The sequence below is a fragment of the Protopterus annectens genome, chromosome 2.part0 (assembly GCF_019279795.1).
Source record: "Protopterus annectens isolate FY-2018-M chromosome 2.part0, PAN1.0, whole genome shotgun sequence".
Classification (NCBI taxonomy): domain Eukaryota; kingdom Metazoa; phylum Chordata; order Ceratodontiformes; family Protopteridae; genus Protopterus; species Protopterus annectens.
Genome location: NC_056728.1, coordinates 1,434,625,301 through 1,434,647,519, shown reverse-complemented (window position 1 = coordinate 1,434,647,519; position 22,219 = coordinate 1,434,625,301). Strand labels below are relative to the sequence as shown.

At 40.0% G+C, this 22,219-nt stretch overlaps 1 protein-coding gene across 1 annotated transcript in view; it reads right to left on the bottom strand.

The window, feature by feature from the left end:
- Nucleotides 1-22,219, bottom strand: part of PRSS12 (serine protease 12) — a 1,465,718-nt gene that overhangs the window by 136,655 nt on the left and 1,306,844 nt on the right. The window contains exons 9-10 of the mRNA XM_044061659.1: nt 8,943-9,148; nt 663-741 (exon numbers count right to left, since the gene is read on the bottom strand). Of these exons, the coding sequence (XP_043917594.1) occupies nt 663-741; nt 8,943-9,148 (285 nt within the window). The remainder of the gene's footprint in view (nt 1-662; nt 742-8,942; nt 9,149-22,219) is intronic.

Here is a 22,219-nt window from a genome sequence, read left to right as displayed (position 1 = left end):
ATTCTCACTCTCTTGCCCAATTCATGCCCCCGGCAGAGTGACTGTTACTTCCCTAGGTACAGTATAATCTGCAAAGCTCTAAGCAACATTTCTTTATGTTGAAATGTGTGATACATTATGCAGCAACAATATGTCTGTTTGCACTGGTGGGGAGTCTAATGATTTCACGTTGACATATGTGCACAATTCTTACACGAGAAGTGTTGTGTATTAACGTTATAGTTTGAAACAGAACCAGGGTGTGATACAAGTTGTTAGGTACTAATCACTCAGACTGTTATCGCTTCTCTGGAGCACTTTTAACCCACTCACACTCAGCAACTTCTGGATCCCATCGGAGTCATGTTACTGACATTTTCTGTTCTCCCATGCACTCTCAGATCTGAAAGGTATGTGATTCTTACTGTCCATTTCAGTTTTGTGTTGCATAGTGTTCCAGTTTCTTTTACCTTTGTTTTCTTTTTTCCCAGTCTATGCTGTAGCTAATGTCAAATGAAATTATCTACTGGCTCAGAACTACAGGCCTGATTATTGTACTTTAATAAAATTATAATTTAGTAACTAACTGCAGAGTTGTGAAGATTCCAACTTGTAAAACAGAGCTAAGAAAACACAATGGATATGAAATGCTAATTTACAAGTAAGATGTAAGATACTCTTACCTTAAGGAATTATTTCCACCAATAATTCGTTTTTGTCTGCGGTTTGTTGGTCGTAGACCACATGTAGAAGGCAGTGGACCTAAAAGATTATTTTTAACAAGAACAAAATGCATAAATTATAAAGATCTGAAATTATTTTAGTAGCAATGTGCAAAAGGCACAGTTAAATTAATTGTAAAGTTTTCTGAATGATTCTATCCCGGCAGTTTCAGACATTCAGAATTAAAGCGACAACAATCTGCTGCACACACTAATCTATGGCAATACAGTGTTTTCATCTCTTCTGGTAAAATTTAAATAGTACTACAGAGATAAATCTGAAAATCCCAGGCTTCTGTGATAGAATCTTGTAATGTCGTTGTAAAGCAACTGAGTTTGCTGGAGCAAGAAACATGCTCATGCAAACCTCTGTCTTTTCAGGGTTCCAGTTAGAAAATGCTGAGCAATTAGTCTCTGAACCTGTCACAAGTTTACTTTTACTGTTTCTTTATTCGACAATCACACAGGGTTCTATGTTAGTCTGATACTTTTGAAGACATCTTGCATAGTGGAAATGAATACTAAGGTTTGGTGACCTGTCAAAGTAAAATGGCTAGAGTCATAGAATAGCTGATGAGGACACCAGTCTAATTTGAGATCAGCAAGAAATCTGAATCCATGGGATGGGCATATTTTCAATTACTTTTCTTGGTTATTAATACTAATGAATACTCTAGGAGCATACCAGTCTGAAGTATAGTGTTTGCAATTCTTTTCACTGGCTGCTTACTTCTCTCTTTCACTACCACTGTTTATACAGCTTTTCAATCAAAGTGGAATGTGTGTGTGTATGTGCACACATACTTATATATATATATATATATATATATATATATATATATATATATATATATGTAATATGTTTGTGTGTGTGTATATACAATATATCTGCCTTCGCTGAAGGTTGAACGTCGAGCTGGCACCTCGGCTTTCATCAAAATCTACTGCCAATCATTAGCAGACCGGAGTTCCGCTGTGGCGACCCCTAACCAGGAAAAGCCGAAAGTCAACAACAACAACAACATATATACAATATATCTATACACACACACACACAAGTCCCTGTCAGAAGCTTGAGTTTTCAGAAACTCGAAATTCATATGGATGATACCATATGAACAATTTTCCAAAAACTCAAAGCTTTTGAATGGAGTTTATGGTACAGTGAGGATCAGGGAATTTGCCTTTTCCCTGCTGTAGTGCAGTCTTGCAGTTGGTATATATTTAATGTGCAGGGGGTGGTGATCATGGGAGGGCTTGCCCCCTGTAAAAATGGACAAAAAAGGTAGATTTCTGTCTTTTTTTTTTCAAGTTTGAGTTTTCAGAAAATTGTTTATATGGTCTTGTCCATATGAATTTGGAGTTTCTGAAAAGTCGTGCTTCTGACAGGGATCCACACACACACACACACACACACACACACACACACACACACACACACACACACACACAAACACATACATGCATGACAGGCTAGCCACCCAGCAGTGTGAACATAAGCTCTAGCTGATGATCACTGTTAATGACACCCCATACAAGCCTAGCCATAACAATTCCTTGGCTATTTCTTCCCACACTATTTACTTCCCTGGACCCCTGTCCAGCAGGGCAACTGACATGATCCCCGGGGTGAATTTCCTTTCTCCCATCCAATCGTCAAGGTTCCTTTTGAAGAGGGCCAAAGAGGCAATCTGCTTGCCATGTATGGGCAATCTGTTCCAGAGTCTGGGGAGTCTCTGGGTCAGGAACCTATCACTCCAGCATGTTTTGTTTATTGTGATGACAAGGTTTAGATCCCTGGAGCATGTGGCTCTGAGGGATTGGGATTGTAGCATGTCCAACAGCTCTGGGTTTGACATGGCCTTGTATGTTAAACAGAGATTGCCTCTGAGTAGACGATATGCTGGAGTTTTTTAAGGTGGTCAGTGTAGGGCATCTGCTTTAGGCCTGTGATTCTTTTAGTGAGGTATTTCTGTGGCCTTTCCAGTTGTTGCAGATGTCTTGAGAGGTACATACCAAATGGGGTGTTGTATTCTATAATGGGTCTAATGAGGGATGAGTACAGTGGGACAATGACCTCCTTTTTTCTGGATGAAAAACCACAGGGGGGGGCGCCCCAATTGGTGTAAGTACCTGGTTAGGTACATGCAGAAGGTAGCACTGTACTCAATTATGGACCTGATGAAGGCCAAGTACAATGGCACTATGGCTTCCTTTGACTTTGATGTCATGCCTTTACTTATAAGTTGAGCCACACAGAAGGATTTCCTCACTACTGTAGTGAATCATTAGTTCTGTTGGATTTTATTGATGCTCTTTTCTGATTGATGTTTGATTAGTTGTATAACTATATAAAAAATAATTTGTGTTTTTATCTATGGATCTGAAGCGTAGTTACATGAAAGCGCTTACCTGTTTTGTTGTTTTAATAAATATATGCTTACAGTTGTGGTAGCTCTATCGGTTTTCTTTTCATTTACTTATAAGTTGAGACACACAAAAGGATTCACTCACTACTGTAGCTACCTGGTGGTCAAAGTGTCGGTTACTATCTATTTATGTTCCTAGGTCCCTTACCACTGGGTCTACTTTTAGGAGCATGCTATCAGTATTATAATTTTCATGGATATCTGATTTACTGAATGGTATGACAGCACATTTTTAAACATTTAATCTCAGACCATGGTTTTGGCACCAGTCATTTGTCATTTTTAGGCCTCTTTGGAGGATGTCAAATTCATCTGGGGACTTGATGAAAGCTCCTAGATTACAGTTGTTCGCAAACTTGGTGAACCAGAGGTCCCCAACGCTGGCCTTCACTTCAGAGATGTATATACAAACCAGGAGGAATCCCAACACTGAGCCCTGTGGGACACTGTTAGTAACAGGTTTCTTATCGGAAATGGATTTTCCTATCTGGACAACATGTGTCCTGTCAGTGAACCAGTTTACTATCCACCTGATGATGTAGAGGTTTATACACAACACAGTAAGTTTATCTATGATCCCTGAGTGTGGGATTGTCTAATGCTTTGGCCAGTTCTAGATAAGGAATGTGCACAATTTTACTCTCATCCATTGCTCTGGTGACTTTCTCTAAGTCGTCCACCAGACCAAGCAGGCAAGACACCTCCCTTTGACAAAGCCAAATTGGGTCTGGTCTAGTGTTTGGAGATTTCCTATGTCATTGATCAGGTCCATGATAATTCTCTCCATGGCCTTGCAGATATGACTGGTCAAGCTTATGGGTCTATATTTCCCTGGGGCACTTGATGGGTCCCCTTGTACTTGGAAGATTGTTACAGTCCTCCATTCCTCTGGGACAAAGCACATCTGGAGGCTGTGGTTAAAGAGGGTTTCTAGTGACTCTAATCTAATAGAGTCTTTTTTAAGCAATTTAAGATGCATCCTGGAATGTTGTTGGGATCCAAGGAGGCTGTATTTTTCACTTTAACAACAGCAGTAAGGACCTGTTCCGTCACAATGACCAGTAGAGGAATGGTTGCGGATATTTCTTTGTGTGTGGTAGGAGGTGATAGAGGGAGAAGTTTAAAATGAACTTGTCAGCCAGCTGGTTTGTTATAGTTTCAGGCTGGGTATAAGTGTTGCTATTCGTGATTAACTTGGCACATTGCATTTCCCCTGAGGTTATGAACATAATTAAAAAAAAGCCTTATGGTTATCTTTCACCTGGGAGGCTACCTTTGCCTTGTAGTTTGCTTTGGCAGATTTGACCAGCTCTTTAATTTGTTTGTTTAGACTGTTTATTATCCTTTTGCACTGTTTTGTCTGTTCCTTCTTAGCTCTGGAGAGGATTTTTTTCCTTTTGTTGAATAGCCTATTTATCCTAGGGATCCACCAGGTTGTTTTATTTTTGCCAGTAACCATAGATTTGACCCAGGGAGGTGCTGCCTCCTCTATGCAGCTATGAATGTGGTTGTATAGTGCTTTTGTGTACAGTACATACTGTAATTTTAATAAGTTGTCACTTAGTTTGAGGTAATTGGCCTTAGCAAAGTTCTTAAGAGGTTTGGAGTTTGATGGGGGTTCTAGGTTAATTTTAATACTAAAGGAGATCATTTTGTGGTCAGATCTTACCAGGGAGGAGTTAATGCACAGGAGGGAGCAGCAATCCCCCATGTTCATGAGTACCAGGTCTAGGATATTTGTACCTCTAATTGGGGAGCTAACTAGTTGCTCCAGAGTGTTTGCATTGATGAAGTCCAAATACCTCTGAGCAAGTGAATTTTGGGTTATATAAGTCTGTAATAAAAAAGACTTTGAAAACTGTCCTGACCATTGGAAAACACTAAGGTAGTGAACACACCTTAAATTAAATAATAAGTAACATTTAATATAAGTTAATGGCTTTTGTCTGAACAAAGATGACTTCAGAACAATACAACAATCACTTTCAAAATAATTTATATCCTAAGTTCATAGTTCATTGGTTGGTCACACATTTGCTTTTTTGATATCCTTTCCTTCAATGTGTATTTGCCTAACACAATTCATTCAAAACTTCATAAACTATGAAATCATCTTAACAAATGCATAAAACAGGTGTTGTCACTTGTTAAAACCAGTTAGACTATGCTCACAATATTCAAGCTAAACTAACTTTTAGCTAATACAACTTTATTATTTTGTATGTGAGAATAAAAATGAATAAAAAAATTAAATAAAAACTTGCTTTAACATTGGACCAAAATAATTCACTCAACATTATATCACAACTTTGCTGATCTTAATTTTAACACTGGAGCAATGGAAACATGATTGTTCAATCCTGGAAGGTTACAGGTATTTAATTTAACTGCCATCAAAGTTCAGGGTATTCAATTAATGTTTCCCATTGCCCACCTTTCAGATCATGGACCACTTGTTCTTATACAAGAAAGTAAATACACTATTCTTACAATTTAAAGAATGTCTATAGAGAGCAGTTGTTTCTACCTTTTTTTCTGATATTCTTCATGTGCTCATAAATGCTTTTTCTCAAAGCCCTTTCAATTTTTCCTACATAGAATGATAGACGTACCTTACAGGATGCCAAATAATCCACCCCTTTGCTAAGACTGAGTATTTATAATACTCTCCATCTCACGTCCCTCATTTAGAAGTTGAATACCATCACTGTTCGATACACAAGGACACTGTTTACAAGTTCCTCATTTATAGATCCCCTTAAGTCTCTTGTCTTCTATATGGGTGGGTTTTTTTTTGTTGTTTGTTTTTGCTCCTTTCAGAAATGTCATTAACATTGTGCCCTCTCATATAAGTCTCCCATTTTATGGAGGGCTATTTGAAGTCACCCATAAATATGATGTTAGGCTGAATGCTACATGAGTCCATTAGGTTTAGGCTGGACTTGTGGTTTTCCAGACTCATTAGAGAGTAGCTGTAGCTAGCAAGGATGTGATAGGGGGTCACACCTATGGTTAGTTGGGCATGGAGCAGCACAAGTGAGTCACGTTGTTAGACCAGTCTAGCTATGTACTTGCCCTTCATGAACACTGAGACACCGCCTCCCTTTGTTTTATCCTAAGCTGAGGTGGATTGAAATGTACAAAAGGCATTGTAGCATTTGATAGCCAGGGTGCTGTCCATGATTCTGAACCATGTTTCCATGACTGCACATATGTCTGCATTCTCCAAGGTGAGGTGTGCATGCAAGGAGTGCAGTTTTTGAGCACAGCAGTACCTTTAGGTAGTTGTGAGTGATTTTTGTTATGTTGGATGGTTTAAGAATTTGTCTGGCTTAAAAAAGGCACTGTGGGGATAGATAAAGTTTTTGCCAGTAACCAGAAGCCAAGTGGTGACAAGTGCAAACCACCTCTGGTAAAGCGTCGTGTTTTGTTGGTCATGTCTTCCCAGGCTGACCAATATTGAATCCCCTTATTGTGACACCAGAAACTATGCCAGTTGTTGAAGTCAGTCAGACTCATAGCTAGATTCATACCTGCCTGGGGCATATATACAGAGAGCTCCATCATGTCTGTCTTCATATAGTCCAGTGAGCCATATTTTAGGTCGTTTACGCCCACATGGACTATGACCATGTCATACTGGCAGTTGTTGTTTAAAAACCTACGTGCATGTGTGATCTAGTGGATCCTGGCTCCAGACAGACAACTCACCATGATCTTTGCCTTGCTTAGACTGGTAAGGGGAACATCAATATGTCTTACAATGGAATCCTCAATAACTAGAATGTTTGGCTGTGTGTTGCCTTATGGGCTTGTGATTTTCACAGTTATGTGTTATGTGAGGTACTGTCTTTTTTGAGTGTGCATGGGGCTACTGAGAGATACTTTTAGAAGGTCTTGGAATTTTGGGTAGATTACATGTGAGTACCTCCACATATGTGGGTCTATGTGTTTTTTCCTTAGTGTTGGTAGTGAGTGTTTTGGGTGTAATGCTGACAACCTGGTTTGCTTTTTTCATGTGTGTGTGTGAGAGCTTTGCCTCCAATGACATTGTATATCTGCATCTCTCACATACTTTGTTTGTCTGTTCTAAAAGTAAGGCATTGTCAGTGAACATGAGGCAGTTACTACACTGCCTCAAGATACCGATATCCACCATGCCAGAAACAGAGATGACAGGGAAGCAGCTATCCATTACACCAGATCCTTACTAGATGGGAAGGAGTAGGGGAGAGTCACTTAAAGGTTTAAGTGAGACTGTTTATTAGTATACCATAGGATGATGTGCAGTGATGTTGCCGTCTGTGCAAGCTGTCAGCTCTTCAAGCAGCTATGGGCTAATGGGCGTCTATGGAGTGAGTTTCCTATAGAGGATTTTAAACTGGCGAGATCTGCGTTTATACAAGGCATGGGTAACCACATCGGTGCATCTTTTATACCAGCAGGATGAAAGACTTCTACACAGTTAAGCCCTCAGGCCAATCAGATAAATGCACATTAAGTCTTTCAACAGCAGTTCCCAACTTGGATGGGTTGAATCAGCTCTCTACTCCCACCAGAGTGCAGAATAAAACCCTCAATGTAAAATTACTGGTTTTGAGTTGAAATGCAGTAACAAATGCTTTATAACAAAAGGCAGAATTCCTGCAGTATCACAAATCCTTGAAAATAAGTTCACAAACCCAGAGAAATGTTTCCAAATATGAAAAATGTGATCTAATATTGGAAAACTTCTACAAACTTAGAAAAACTTTGCAAAAATTGGAAATAATCTTGACGCTGGGGAATATGACCTTTCCATAAATTATGCAATCTTGGAGTTCATATATTGCAAATGGAGGTTCAATGCAGGGGGCCTTGCCCCCTGCAGAAAGCAATGTTTTTTTTTTTTTTATTTTAATTTTGCATGCACTGAGGTTAGTGGTTATAGCAGCGGTACTAATGTGTTGAGAATTGTATAGTCAATGTTTTGTGTTTGACGTTAGACACATCAACATTTGGGACTGTCAATCAATTTATGTTGAGCCATTTATGTGCATATTTATATATATATGTAAGAGAATGTTGTTTATGCAAGTACTTGTTTGTGTAAGTTTTATTTGCTCTAGGCGATTGAGTGATCACCTGTATGTGGAAGTGCAGAATCATGTGAGTATATGTATGTGCAAATGTGTACATATCTATTAGGTTTGTAGTGATTAGGTTTTCTGTATGGGTAAATGCTTGCCTCTCTTCTGCAAAACAAAATAAAAAAACCCTAAACTTATCACAGCAATGATGATGTATGTATGCATTGTATCAAAAAAAAGACTCCTGAACCATTGAAATATCCTGCACCTTCCAAACCAAATGGGGTGCTGTGCCCCTCACACCCCACAACTTTATATATAACTCCAAGATTACACAACATTGCAAGCAAGAGGAAACTACCCTACTTGCACTATTCAGTATTCATATACACACATGCACCAGTCAGTACAGAGCTCCAAATGTAAAGGCTGCCAAGACAGACAACCTGCCTCAAAACATAACACCCCCAACTGGTAAAAACCCATAAAAGTGAAATTTTGCAATTTATGCAGTCTGCACTCTTACGAGAAATACACAGCCATTATGGTAGTTGACTAAATCTTAAGTTGACCAAAGCACTTAAACAAGTGCAAAAGAATTAGTCAACTAGATATATCACAATGGATGTGCAGGAAAAGTGGGTATAGGAAGTAAGAGGAAAATAAGATTGATTCTAGATGTCTCATAATTTGAATAATCAATGAAGGATTTGGAAGATATCAAAAGACCAAAAAAATCTTACTTTTATGTCGAATCCCAGAAGGCTTCTTTGCAGTATAGTTACAAATGATGCCCGCATCTTCGCTATGACGGCAGTTATGTGTTCCAATGTCTTGTTTGATGCAGTCTGCTAATGATCTTTCATTTCCCATGCACTTCACATTGTCCACATGGATTGGTCCCTTCCCCTCTCCAAAATATGCCATTGTCCTTGCCTTGGCTATTCCCCTGCAAATACAGAATGAAATAGAGATGTGAAACCTCAGTGACAGTGATTCAGTCAAAAAAGACACTGATCTGGTTGAGTGACCTCCAAATAAGCAAAATACTGCTACTTTACCTCCTGTATTAGCACTGATGCTAATTATTCTTTTCTCACACTAACATTTTCTAAAGCACTGGCTGTCAAATGTTACCTAGATGGGTGTTTAAAATGAGCTTTAGTAGGTATATGTGTACCCCTAGGGGAAAAAAATCATCTACTGATACTAGGAATGGCCATTTTTTCTCACATTAAACATTTCTAAAGTACCGGTTCTTGGATGTTACTCAAATGAACACCCAAAATGAACTTTAGCTGGTATTTGTATACCCCTTGACAAAAAAAAATTACCCTACCATCTTCATTAAGCCCACTTAACTAGACAGTGCAGATATTGCAGCACATAACCCTGCATCAAGAGAATTGTCTTGCAGTGGGCAAAACATGCTAAGTGCATGAAACAAAACTACTTTGCCAGGATGTGAAAAAGTAATTGCATAAATGGCAAGCTACAGAGTGCATTTAAGTATGACAAAGAGAATAAATTAGACAGACTAGGCCATGTATAAAGAATGTATCAAAAATAGAGTCCAATTGAGAAAGCAAATAAAGATTGTGAAAAGGAAGTACACACCATGTACACAGTGAATAAAAATGACAGTGCAAGACTAGAAATAGTATCAAAGATACTAAACCAGAAAATAAAGATATTAATAAACTCAGAAACAATTGTAAATTTATTAACAGGCAGCATCTTTGGTAAGTCAAAATCACAAGTCAGATAACAGAGGGTCATTACTAAAATATATATACTTAGAAATCAGAAAGACGTCTCCCCTTGAAAATTGCTTTGAGAAAGACATTAGAGGGAATGAGAGACTAAAATTAATTTTAATATATTCTCTAGTGGACTGGTTCTAATGAATTGAAGAGCCATTCATTGTGATACAAGTATTGAGCAAAAAAACAGGCACACTAGCAAAGGGATAGACTAGATAATCTGTTAAGGGAATATAGAAATGCGTTTAAAAACGTTGGGAGGTTTAAAAAAGGTCATTCAAAATTTTGCATAGGCCCAAAGTAATCCCACTAGACCAAGTTGACCAACCACAAAGAAGAATAACTTCTCATTCAGAAATAAAGTACAAGATGAGTGAGAAATTTAGGAAGATGGATGTAACCGTGAGGGTATTTTTTCTTGTACATTGGGTCTCACCTATAGTTACTCTTTCAAACTTAACCATACCTAGTAAAGTGGGAACGTCTATTTACACTAAAGTAACCAGTACAGCATTAATAAGGAAAAGCCACTTGACACCTCTTGTAGGCAGCATAAGTTAACTGAATGGAAGAGAGGTGTTTATCAAGCTGCCTCAGTAAGAAACTGTGATCCCTCATAAAATCCTCCAAAGCTAGTTACGAAAACAAAATCGCCATTGATTCTAAAGACAACCACAAAGCATTCTATAGCTATGTCAAGAATCTCAAAGGCAACACTCAGATCTGCTCTGAGTTACAGCACAATGGCACTAAATATAAAGACCCAACTGATATTGCCAACATCTTGGCAGATAGGTTCAGTGCTAACTTTACCCCCCTCTCACCCCCTAAAGGACCCATCTCTATACCGGAAGAATGCAAAGTTCCTGTAATCACATCTGTACAGGTAAAAACCACACTCTCCAAAGCCAAGAACACAGCATCCCTGGGACCAGACAACATCCCAGGCTGCATTCTACATGAACTACAGAACGAACTGGCACCCCACCTAAGTACCATGTTCAATCATAGCCTCACCTCAGGCTTTGTGCCCACTGAATGGCGCACAGCGATGGTTATCCAACTCTACAAAGGGGGAGCCACCACGGACCCCAGGAACTACTGCCCCATTAGCCTTATGAGCCTGGTCTGCAAGGCCATGGAACGTAACATCATGGAACTTATAAACAAAGACATTGGTAATCTCCAAACTCTGGACCCCACCCAGTTTGAGTTTGTAAAAGGCAGATCATGTCTCCTAAAACTGATAGACGTCTTTGAAGAAGTCACCAAAGCCATAGACGAGGGTAAGGTGGTTCACACAGCCTATCTAGATCTTGCCAAGGCTTTTGACACCATCCCCCACTCTGGAATTATAGATAAACTCACTAAACTAGGTATAAATCCCTATGTCACAAGATGGGTTGCCAACTGGCTCACTGACAGGACCCACACTACGAAAGTAGCAGACTCCAAATCCAACTTCAGACCAGTGACAAGTGGAGTACCACAGGGTTCAGTGCTGGATCCTCTCCTGTTTGGTATCTACTTTTCTGAAGTGCAGGCTAACACAGAAGGTCTTTGGCTAATGAAGTTCACAGATGACCGCAAACTAGGAGCCATAATCGAAACTTCTAATGATGTGGACATCCTACAAAATAGCTTTACTGAGACAGATGCCTGGTGTCAAAGCCATGGTCTAGCTCAATGCCAAAAAGTGCATTGTCATCCCCTTTGGTAAAAACTCTGTACCCATGGACTACAACATAGGTGGTAGTATAATTAACACCAAAAGTGTGATAAGAGACATTGGGGCACAGGTGGACAGTAGTCTCTCCTTTGATAATCACATTGCCACAGTAGTCAGGAAATGAAATCCTTCTATGTGGCACACCTCATCACAAAAGGTTTCTCATCCAGAAAAAAAAGAGGTCATTGTTCTCCTCTACTCATTACTCATTAGACCCATTATAGAGTACAATGCTCTTTTTGGTATGTACCTCACAAGACATCTACAACAACTGGAAAAGCCACAGTAATACCTCACAAAGAGGATTACCAGCCTCAAACAGATGCCCTACGCAGACCGTCTCAAAAAACTCCAGCTTTACTCCATCGCATATCGCCTACTCAGAGGTGATCTCTGCCTAACATGCAAAGCTATGTCAAACACAGAGCTGTTGGACATGCTCCACTTAAAGAAATCCCAATCCCTCCGAGCTACACGCTCCAGGGACCGAAACCTTGTCACCACAATAAACAGAACATGCCGGAGGGATAGATTCCTGTTCCAGAGACTTCCCATACTCTGGAATAAACTACCTATCTATATCAAACAAAGCTCCTCATTAGCACTCTTCAAGAAAAATCTTGATGATTGGATGGGAAATAGGAAATTCACCCCGGGGATCACTTCTGTGTCTCTGCTCAACAGTGGCACAGGAAAATAAATTTCTTGGGTGGCAAAATCCAGGGTACCTTTTTTGCTGGGCTTGTATAGGCCCTAGGGCCGATAGCCTAGTACCTAGCTATGAACCTATGGATTTAAGAGCAGATCTCAAGCTGAACTCTCTAGGTCTGATGAGATGCAGAAACTTTGTTCTGTATCAGAGACATTCAGGCATGTAATACAATAGATAACACAAGATATAAGAATGTAAGGAACTATAATGATCGGATAATGATATATCAAAAAACTAAAGAAGAGAATGATAAAACATAATGAAAGGTGTAGAGGAAATGGACTCATATTAAACAAAGAGGAGTGTGACTTGAAAAGAGTGAATTTAAATTGTATGGTTTCATGTTCTCAGGTAGAGGAATAGCATTGACCGAGTTTAGGTAAAAATAGTACATGCATGTCAACTCCTTCTAATGCTAACAAGGTAAGAAACTTACTGGCTATGACTAACTATAGCTCAAGCTGGGATTCTAGTACCATTAATACAACATGAAGGGACATAATGAAATAAATACTTTTCTGGAGTCAGAAAAGCATTCAGGATTCCTTGAACATTTAGAGAAGAGCTTCATTTAAGAGGCAGTTATGCCATGTATATATTCAGTGCAGAACAAAACTGGAAGTTGATTCAGGTTTAGCAAGACTAGGGCTAATCTTAGTCAGGTCAGAGTGAGAATCATGCTGTATAACTAGGTCATTGAATGATGAAAAAAAAATATGGCCAGAGTGAAAAGGGACTATCAGTCATAGCATGGGCATGTGAATGCATATCCATTGGCAAAGAGTTCACATTAATCATAGGCATAAACCTTAGAAATAATATTTAACAGCCCAAAGTCTAAAGCACCGTTTATGTTAGACTTACCACTCTAAAATGCAGTAAAAGGGGGAAAACATGGCAGATTGTTTGGTCAGGAATCCTGTAGAATCCAAAGAAAAGAAAAAGAGATGAGAGAAACTGCCATAGGACTCCACTAACTAAACCAGTGAATAGTATGTATTTGCAATGCCCTCTCACTTGAATGAAACATAACCAAACAAAGAAAATATAAATAGCACCTGCAGCAAATTAAAGAATTCTGCATTCAAAATACACAGTCTAAGATAGTGATGCTGAAACAGAAGAAAAAGCAAAAAGTACAAAGGTCAGGTCATAGCTTTGGCTGATGGAAGTACTTGTTAAAAAAGGACAAGACTGATTATACCCAGAGAACATAAAATCATATGCACTGATATTACACATATCTCACAGTTATAAAAAACAAAAGAATAATGAGAGAATTATATAGTTCCCCAGTATGAATAAGCTGGTTGAAAAGATCCTAAAATATTGTTATGCATCAGTATGAATGTACCTGTCTAAATGTGTTGAACTAACAGAAACCACATTGGCAGATATCATTATACAGGTTTGCATTCAGTGTAGACAAATGACTGTTATAGCAGATAATACGCAAGGTTCCCATTTATGTCTGTCATAGTTGTGTCATCTCATATGGTCATACAACCAGTCCTTAACATAAGTTTTGCTATTTGTTGAATACTAGGGGCAGCAAGAAATGATGGTAATGGCTCTGCATAAAATAGGTCAGTCTTCAGGCAATTCTGTGAAGTACAATGATGGACTCACAGAGTGGTGATCCCTTTCCAGTCACAGGCTAGTAGATGGCCATAGTCAATCCACAATGAGCAATAAGAACTGTGAAATAAAACATATTAGTTGAAAGCAAGAGATAAAGAACATGCAAGGATACTGACATTCTTTTTTTTTCAATTTATTCATTTATTTACCTTTGTTGACTAGGTAGGTGGGCTGGTCCAAATACCCTTTTCAGCCATAACATAGGTGCAAGGCGCAATCACATTAAAATGCAGTATGGTGATTACAAATAATATTTCATTTTCAAAGTAGTAAGTATTATAATTACGTTTCATAAAACAAAACATAATTATGCCATATAATTATTATTATAGTTATAGTCTTTGTTAAGACAAAATGCAGTTATGTCATACAACCATATTACAACTACCAATATGCAAATGTGAGAACAGAAACAAACAGGCAACCCAAGAGAAGGAGTAAAGAGGAAAAAAAACTATGTGTGTTTCTAGAATAATAAATAAATAAGCCATATGGTTACAGCTGAATTGATTGACAGACGTTTGTGCGACTTAAACAGCTGTAAGAAACAAGTAAAGGATTGTTTATGTGAATTCTACATTGGGTGACTGCCACCTGGTCAACAAAGGTTAGTGGATATTCAGGGAGTTTGTGTATGAGTGTGTGTTTTACAGTTAGGGTAAGGGTTAGGTAAGGGGATAGATTTAGTGTATGTGTGTATGTGTGAGATTGGCAGTGTTCAGGGATTAGGATAAAGGTTAGGTAAGGGAATATATTTAGTGTGTATGACAGTGTGAAGTGTGTGTGTGGGGGGGGAGCATTTGAGCTGTCTTGTGTAGTGATGCTGTTATGGAAAAGGATTTTAGTAAGGGAAGCTGCACATAGGGGGCAGTATTTATAAGGTAAGCATTGAAAAAAAATGCCATCATGTTGAAACTAACCAGAGCACGAAAGGACTAAAATGATGTTATCACTATTGTTAAATATAACCCACAAAGCCAGATACAGTGATTCCGAAGTGCTGTCTTGCAACAATGGCTGATCTACCACCAGCTCAAAGACCAAGCAATCTAAAGTGGTGGCCATTTAAAGGGTCACTGCCAGTGTCCATTTCCAGAACTGGATTGTATTGCAGTCCTCCACCTGGGTTAAAAGCATCTGATATGAACTGATGACAGGATGAGTTTTTGAAAGCAGTAAGTAGCGTCCATATGAGAAATGCATCCGGCTAACTTTATGTGGTAGATAGCTACTTGCTTATTTTCACACCTATGCTATGTAATGGAATTTATAACAGTATATTAAAAATTATTCTGATTTTAGCAACTTTGAGATTTTTTATTGTACAAAAATAACTTTAACTTACTATGTTAAATTTGCTTAGCCTCCATTTGAGATGGTCTACGTCTACAAAAATATGTCATTAAAGTGGTGTCCCTACCTCATGTTAACATTTTACTTTTGAGTTGTTATATCTGTGGTCTGTATTATAATATACTTTTTCGATAACAAGCAATGAAATGACAAAAATAAGCTTTCCATATAAGACACCCACTCCATGTAAGCAGCAGAACACACAGCAAAGTACAAAAAACTACAGTTAGAAATAAATCACTTTAAAGAGTGTATCAGTGAGAGTATTGTACCTAAAGGGCTGAGGAGTTGGCAATATCCTACGGGTCAGATAGAGGATTTTCATAAAGACCTGTTAAAATTATTAAACAAACATGATTTAGAGTTATTGGACTTGATTTGCACCCCTTATAAAAAGAATGCTGAAGTCCTAGTCAAGGAGGCTACAGAATTAGATACTTTAATAAAGGCTGATGCAGCTTTTCAGTGATACAGGTTTGAACATGAGATTACATATTCAAGCATAGACCAGTATATGGTCAAACTTAAGGCTATGAAAATTAAGAAGCTGCAGAGGGACAGGTAAGCTTACTCTACAGGCACAGCGTACCCTAAACCACCTTATTCACAAACTAATTCCTTGCAAAATAGGAATGGGACTGTTGAACGTGCACATATGACAGGTGAACATGTAGAAAGTAATGATGAATCCAACCATACACATAATACACCAGAACCAAGGAGAAGCGCACGTATAGCAAACAGTAGAACAGTACAGAATAATGAGGCAAATGAAACAATGGAGGAAGGAAATTTTTAGAACAGAGCACTGAACCACTGCCCTTATCCAGTACCCCAGAATGGGAGGGGGGCCGGACCACAACGTCAGAACAAAAATACCAACACGAACAGGAGGAACAGGCGGAACAGGTGCAGATAATTTATGGAGAGGAGCAATCTGAACACACCTGTGAGATTGTATATAACTTTGACCATGACTTTAAAATATATAATTATACAACGATGAATATTGAACAGAGCTTGGCGGATTGTTTAGCCAAGGGGCAGAGTTTTGTTCCTTCATAGGTTCATAGGTTCATACTAGGCTATATGCCCGAGGGCATTTACAAGCCTAGCCCATAGTTTTGTGGCTTACGCCACCCCTTTAGTATGGGGAACTATACCCATTATTTTGCTGTGCCTCTGTTGAGCAGTGACACTGAGGTAATCCCTGGGGTATATCTGCGATCTCCCATCCATTGGTCAAGATTTCTCTTGAACAAGGCCAGCGAGGTGCTCTGCCTCACATATACCGGGATTTTATTCCACAGCATAGGGAGTCTTTGGGTGATGAATCTATCCCTCCAGCACGTCCTATTAATAGCCGTGTCGAGGTTTAAGTCTCCCGCCCTTGTGGCTCTGACGGATCTAGATTTTTTGAGGTGAAGCATATTCATCAAATCTGGGTTTGACATGGCCTTGTATGTTAGGCAAAGGTCACCTCTGAGCAAGCGTGGCGACTGAATAGAGCTGGAGTTCTTTCAGTCGGGCAGCATAGGACAGATGTTTGAGACCCTTTATCCTTTTGGTGAGGAACTTTTGTGGCCTCTCCAGCTGCTGCAAGTGTCGGGTCAGATACATGCAAATTGGACATTGCAAATACACTTACAGACCTGAAACTTTTCGTAAGGAAACTAAGCTTTAGGGTGTTATTGGTCAAGGCAATAATGTCATGAATGAATATAAATTGGCTAGTGCATTTTATCCACCTTTACACCCTACTTTGCATCTTTTTGAACAGATTTGTGAGTTGGACTTAGGAAACACAATAGAACAAGGCAACAGGCAGAATATATTTGTCCAAAACACTAGTAAGAATGAAAAATTGTTGTTAGAAGGGCTAAGACAGGGAGCAATACGTTTATTGCAACCCGATAAGGGGGGTGGGTTGACAATTTTGTTTACTGAGGATTACATCAACAGGATGGAAAATGTGTTGAACAGTGAAACTTATGAGGAAGTCTCTAAATCAGAGGTTAATAGAGCTTATTCAAGAATTAAATCTTGGTTAAATGACCTGTTCATTGAGGCTAGGATTAATATAGACCTCTTCAACTATATAGTAATGCCAGCCCCAAGAATCCCAATATTTTTTGGAATACCAAAGGTCCATAAAAGTATAATAAATCCACCCATGAGACCATTAGTGGTTGCAAGGCACAGTATCATGTACTCCCTGGCAAAGGCCATAGATGAAAAGTTGAAGAAATATGTGATCCAGGAGAGTCAAATTTGCAAAGACTCATGGACCTTCCTCTCAAACATTAATGCAATAGGGTTTAACCCAATTTATAATGTTATTACAGTTGACGTAAAAGATCTATACTCCTCTATTCCTCATGTAGAAGGAGTAGAATGGGTAAGCTATATGATACGCAGTAAAGGAGCACCTGAGGATGAAATTTCTCTTGTATGTGAACTCATAGACATAGTGCTAACACAGAATTTCATAACTTTCAACAACAAGTATTACTTGCAGAAAGTTTGGGTAGCCATGGGTTTACCATGTGGTGCCAGCCTAATTGCATATTGGGAGTAGCATTTTGTGAGGAACAATGAGGAGATTGCCAAACGGATTATCCATTACACTAGGTTCTTGGATGATATTTTTATGATTTATAACGGGGACAAGAAACCAGCTACAGATATGGTTACTTATTTTAACAATACAACCCAGTTTGTTACATTCACATTTACTTTCAGCACTGAATCAATAGCCTATTTGGATGTAAACCTCAGGAAAGACAGCATTAACAACAGTTATTGTGCATGAATTTTCCGGAAGGAAACATATTCCAACACATTCCTTCACTTTACTAGTTGCCATCCATTACATCAAAAACATTCAGTAGTCAAAGGGCAATTAGTCAGAGCTGCCCGGATGGTGACCAGTGATGATGAATTTGTGTTGGAATGCAATAACTTGAATAACATGATTAGGGTAAGATGTTATCCAGAACAACTAATCAATGAACTGATCAGAGAAGTCCAGGATAAGAGGGCCAGTGGTTTTTACAAACCGATTTTGAGCATTAAGGGTATGATAGGAGGTAACAATGTGGGGGATATGAGTATGGTACCAACGATGAGAGAATACAGTACTACAGCCCTCATTACTAGATATAGTGTCAATGCTCCAGCTTTATACTCCCTTATTAACAAAAATTGGTCATTAATTATGAATGACAATGTTTTCAGGCATAAATTCTGTGAAGCACCAAGAATAGTGTTCCTTGTTTCCTGTCTTTCTGAACTAGTCTAGTCCAGTTTTCAGGCTTTGCTGAATCCAGGACTGTGGTAAAGGTTCTGTGTTGCCCATATCATACTTGGATAATTAGGTGGCTTCCTTGTTCACTGTGAGAGAGGGAACTCTGAGCAGCCTATCTGTCCCTGTAGGAGTGGTCCCAGCCCAGCAACTTGTAGCTCATTGGCCATTTTGGGCTAATTTCTATCCTATTTGATATCCCTGGTATAAAAACCACTTAGCGCGGTTTTGCGCGGGTGTGTGCACCGTGCAGCACTGTTTAGCTGCGGTTAAACTATTCCAGGCTACATGAAGTCTGGACTTCAGTTTTTCCCTTGAAACTTGAAACAGTTCAACCCAGCACTAGAAATAAGGCAATTTAAGACCGGCACTTACTAAAACTCACTAAAACTAGCACTAGCTTACAGCTTGCACTTCAGCCCTATACTCAGGAAGTATAAGGCTCTTTACTCATCCAATCAGTAATAGAGTCCCAACCATCTATTCAGGCATGTTCAAGGGACAGCTTCAGGTGTGCTCTCTGGTCCAGCTGGTGAATCTGGGCATCCTGAGGCAATGTTACAATTGCCTCATGTACACAGACAACCCCCTCCTCCTCCCAACCAACACAAACATATGTGAGAGATGCAGCTACACAGCCAAACTGGAGGCTAAGCTCTCTCAACCCACGACTGGATCAACCAGTCACGAGGAGAAGGGCAACACTAGCACCACATTACCAGATTCACATAGACCAGCCATAGCTGCACCAGAAAACAACTCTCAGAAACATGAAAAAACATACTCGGAGGCTCTAAATAAGAACCTGCCTAAACAACAGAGACCTCCTAAGCATACACCCAAGCAACCCCCACCCCACAACAGAAACCAGGTAACACATACATCACAATGTCAGTGTGCCAAGCAAAAACAGCCCCTAAGGCTAACACACCTAACACACTAGTAATCGGTAATTCTATCATCAGGCACACAGACGTCCCACTCACTAGACTGAACAAGGAGAAGGTTACCGTAAGCTGCCTGTCGGGTGCTAGAATCCGCCACATAACACCTGCACTCAGGTCACTCCACAACAAGTACAAATATGACACTGTCATTGTACATGTTGGCGTAAATGACCTGAGACGTACCTCCCTGGACTACATGAAAAGAGACATGGAGGAGCTCTCTGACCATGTAGCCCAGGCTGGTATGACTCTGACTCTGAGTAGCATCCTGCCCTCACCCAAAATTATGCCAGCATACGAAGAAAAAATTATCAGTTTCAACAACTGGTTAAACTACTGGTGTCATTCAAAGGGGATCCAGTACTTGTCAGCCTGAGACAACATGCTTGACAAGCCACGTTGCTTCGCCAGAGACGGCTTGCACCTGTCACCCCTGGGCTTTCGAACACTGGCCAAAACTCTTGCTGCCCCAATACTGCCTTTTTTAGGCAAGGCTCAAAAGACAAACCCGCCTCCATAAACAACAATAATAAACAATAACAAACAAAAACTGAGGGTAACGCTGCTTAATGCCAGAAGTCTAAACCTCAAAATGCATGCACTCAAGGCTCTCCTTAGTATGGAAGAAATCGACGTATGTGCAGTGACAGAAACCTGGTTCAAGGCTCCAGAGAGCACCCCAGCACTACCAGGCTATAACTCCTACCATATCTTTAAGTCCCAAAACCAGGACCGGAACACAAAAGGAGGGGGTGTGTCCATATTCATCAAGAACACCCACACCTCCAGGTTAGTAGCACAGCACGTGGAATCTGAGACAATCCAAGTGCAATTGACAGCGGGTAAATTGACTGTTCAATTTATAGCTTGCTACAGATCTCCCACCTTGTCTCAGGACCCTCACGCAGCATTCCTGAGAACATTAGAAAGTATGAAGATTCTACCCAACACCATGCTACTGGGTGACTTCAACTATCCAAACATTGACTGGGAAAACTACTCAAGCTCAAACAACCTAGCCCAATGCTTCCTTGAGTTTATAAACTCAAACGCCCTTGAACAGCTGGTCACCACTCCCACAAGAGGTGACAACATACTGGACCTGGTCATCACCAACATGGGGAACCTATGTTCCACACCTGAGGTAAACTCGTCATTGGTAAGATCAGATCACAAACTAATCACACTGGACATCCACATCCTGACCCCCCCCCCCCAAGTCAAGGAAATCAAGGTAAAAAACTTCTCTAAAGCCAACTTCACACACCTCAAGACCGAGGAGGGAAGTTTCAAAGCTCCCAATCAAATGGAAAATGATGACCCATCGGCAGAATCCTTTACAAGTGCATTCTATGAACACCTTCAAGAACGCATGGACCGAGCCATCCCAAGTAAAACCAAGACCAACTCCTCAAAAAAGAGGAAGCCAGTCTGGTGAAACCTGGCCATAAATAAACTTTACAACAGAAGGAGGAAACTCCTGCAAGATAGAACAAAATCCCAAAATAAGAAGGCATCTCTGATTAACATCAGTAAAAAACTGCACTCCCTCATTAAATCATCCAAGGCCAACTTCGAAAGAAAAATAGCCAATGACTCTAAGGATAACCACAAGGCCTTCTTTAACTATGTCAAGAGTCTAGGGGCAAACTCTCAGATGTGCTCCGAGCTAGTGCATAATGGCCATAAATACACTGAACCAACCGACATTGCCAACATCCTGGCTGACAAGTTTAGTGCAAACTTCACCCCCCCTCTCCACCAAAGAGGCTAGCACCCATTCCAGAAGAATGTGGTGCTCCAGATATCTCAGACACACAAGTAAAGACAGCCCTTGCAAAGGCCAAAAACACAGCATCAATGGGGCCAGATTCTATCCCAGGTTGTGTTCATAGGTTCATAGGTTCATACTAGGCTATCTGCCCTAGGGCATTTATAAGCCTAGCCAGAGTGTGTTTGGCTTTTGCCACCCATTTTAAATTAATTTTGCTATGCCCTTTTTCGAGGTTAGTATACTGTGCCTCTGTCTAACAGTGACACAGAAGTAATACCCGGGGTAAACCTACGATCTCCCATCCACTCATCAAGATTCCTCTTGAAGAGAGTTAATGAGGGACTCTGCCTAACCTGGACTGGGATTTTATTCCAGAGTGAAGGGAGCCTCTGGGTTATGAATCTGTCCTTCCAGAATGTCCAATTTATTTCAGTGCTGAGGTTCAAGTCTCTCGAGCATGTAGCTCGATAGGATTTGGATTTTCTGAGGTGCAGCATGTCCATTAATTCCAGGTTGGACATGGCTTTATACGTCAGGCACAGATCGCCTCTGAGCAGGCGGTATGCCACTGAGTAGAGCTCGAGTTTCTTTAACCGGGCAGCATATGGCATCTGTTTGAGCCCTTTGATCCTCTTGGTGAGGTACTTTTGGGGTCTTTCCAGTTGCTGCAGGTGTCTGGTAAGGTACATCCCAAAAGGGACATTGTACTCAATTATGGGCCTGATGAGGGATGAGTAAAGAGGCACGATGACCTCCCCTGATCTAGATGTGAATCCCTTCATGATTAGGTGGGCTAT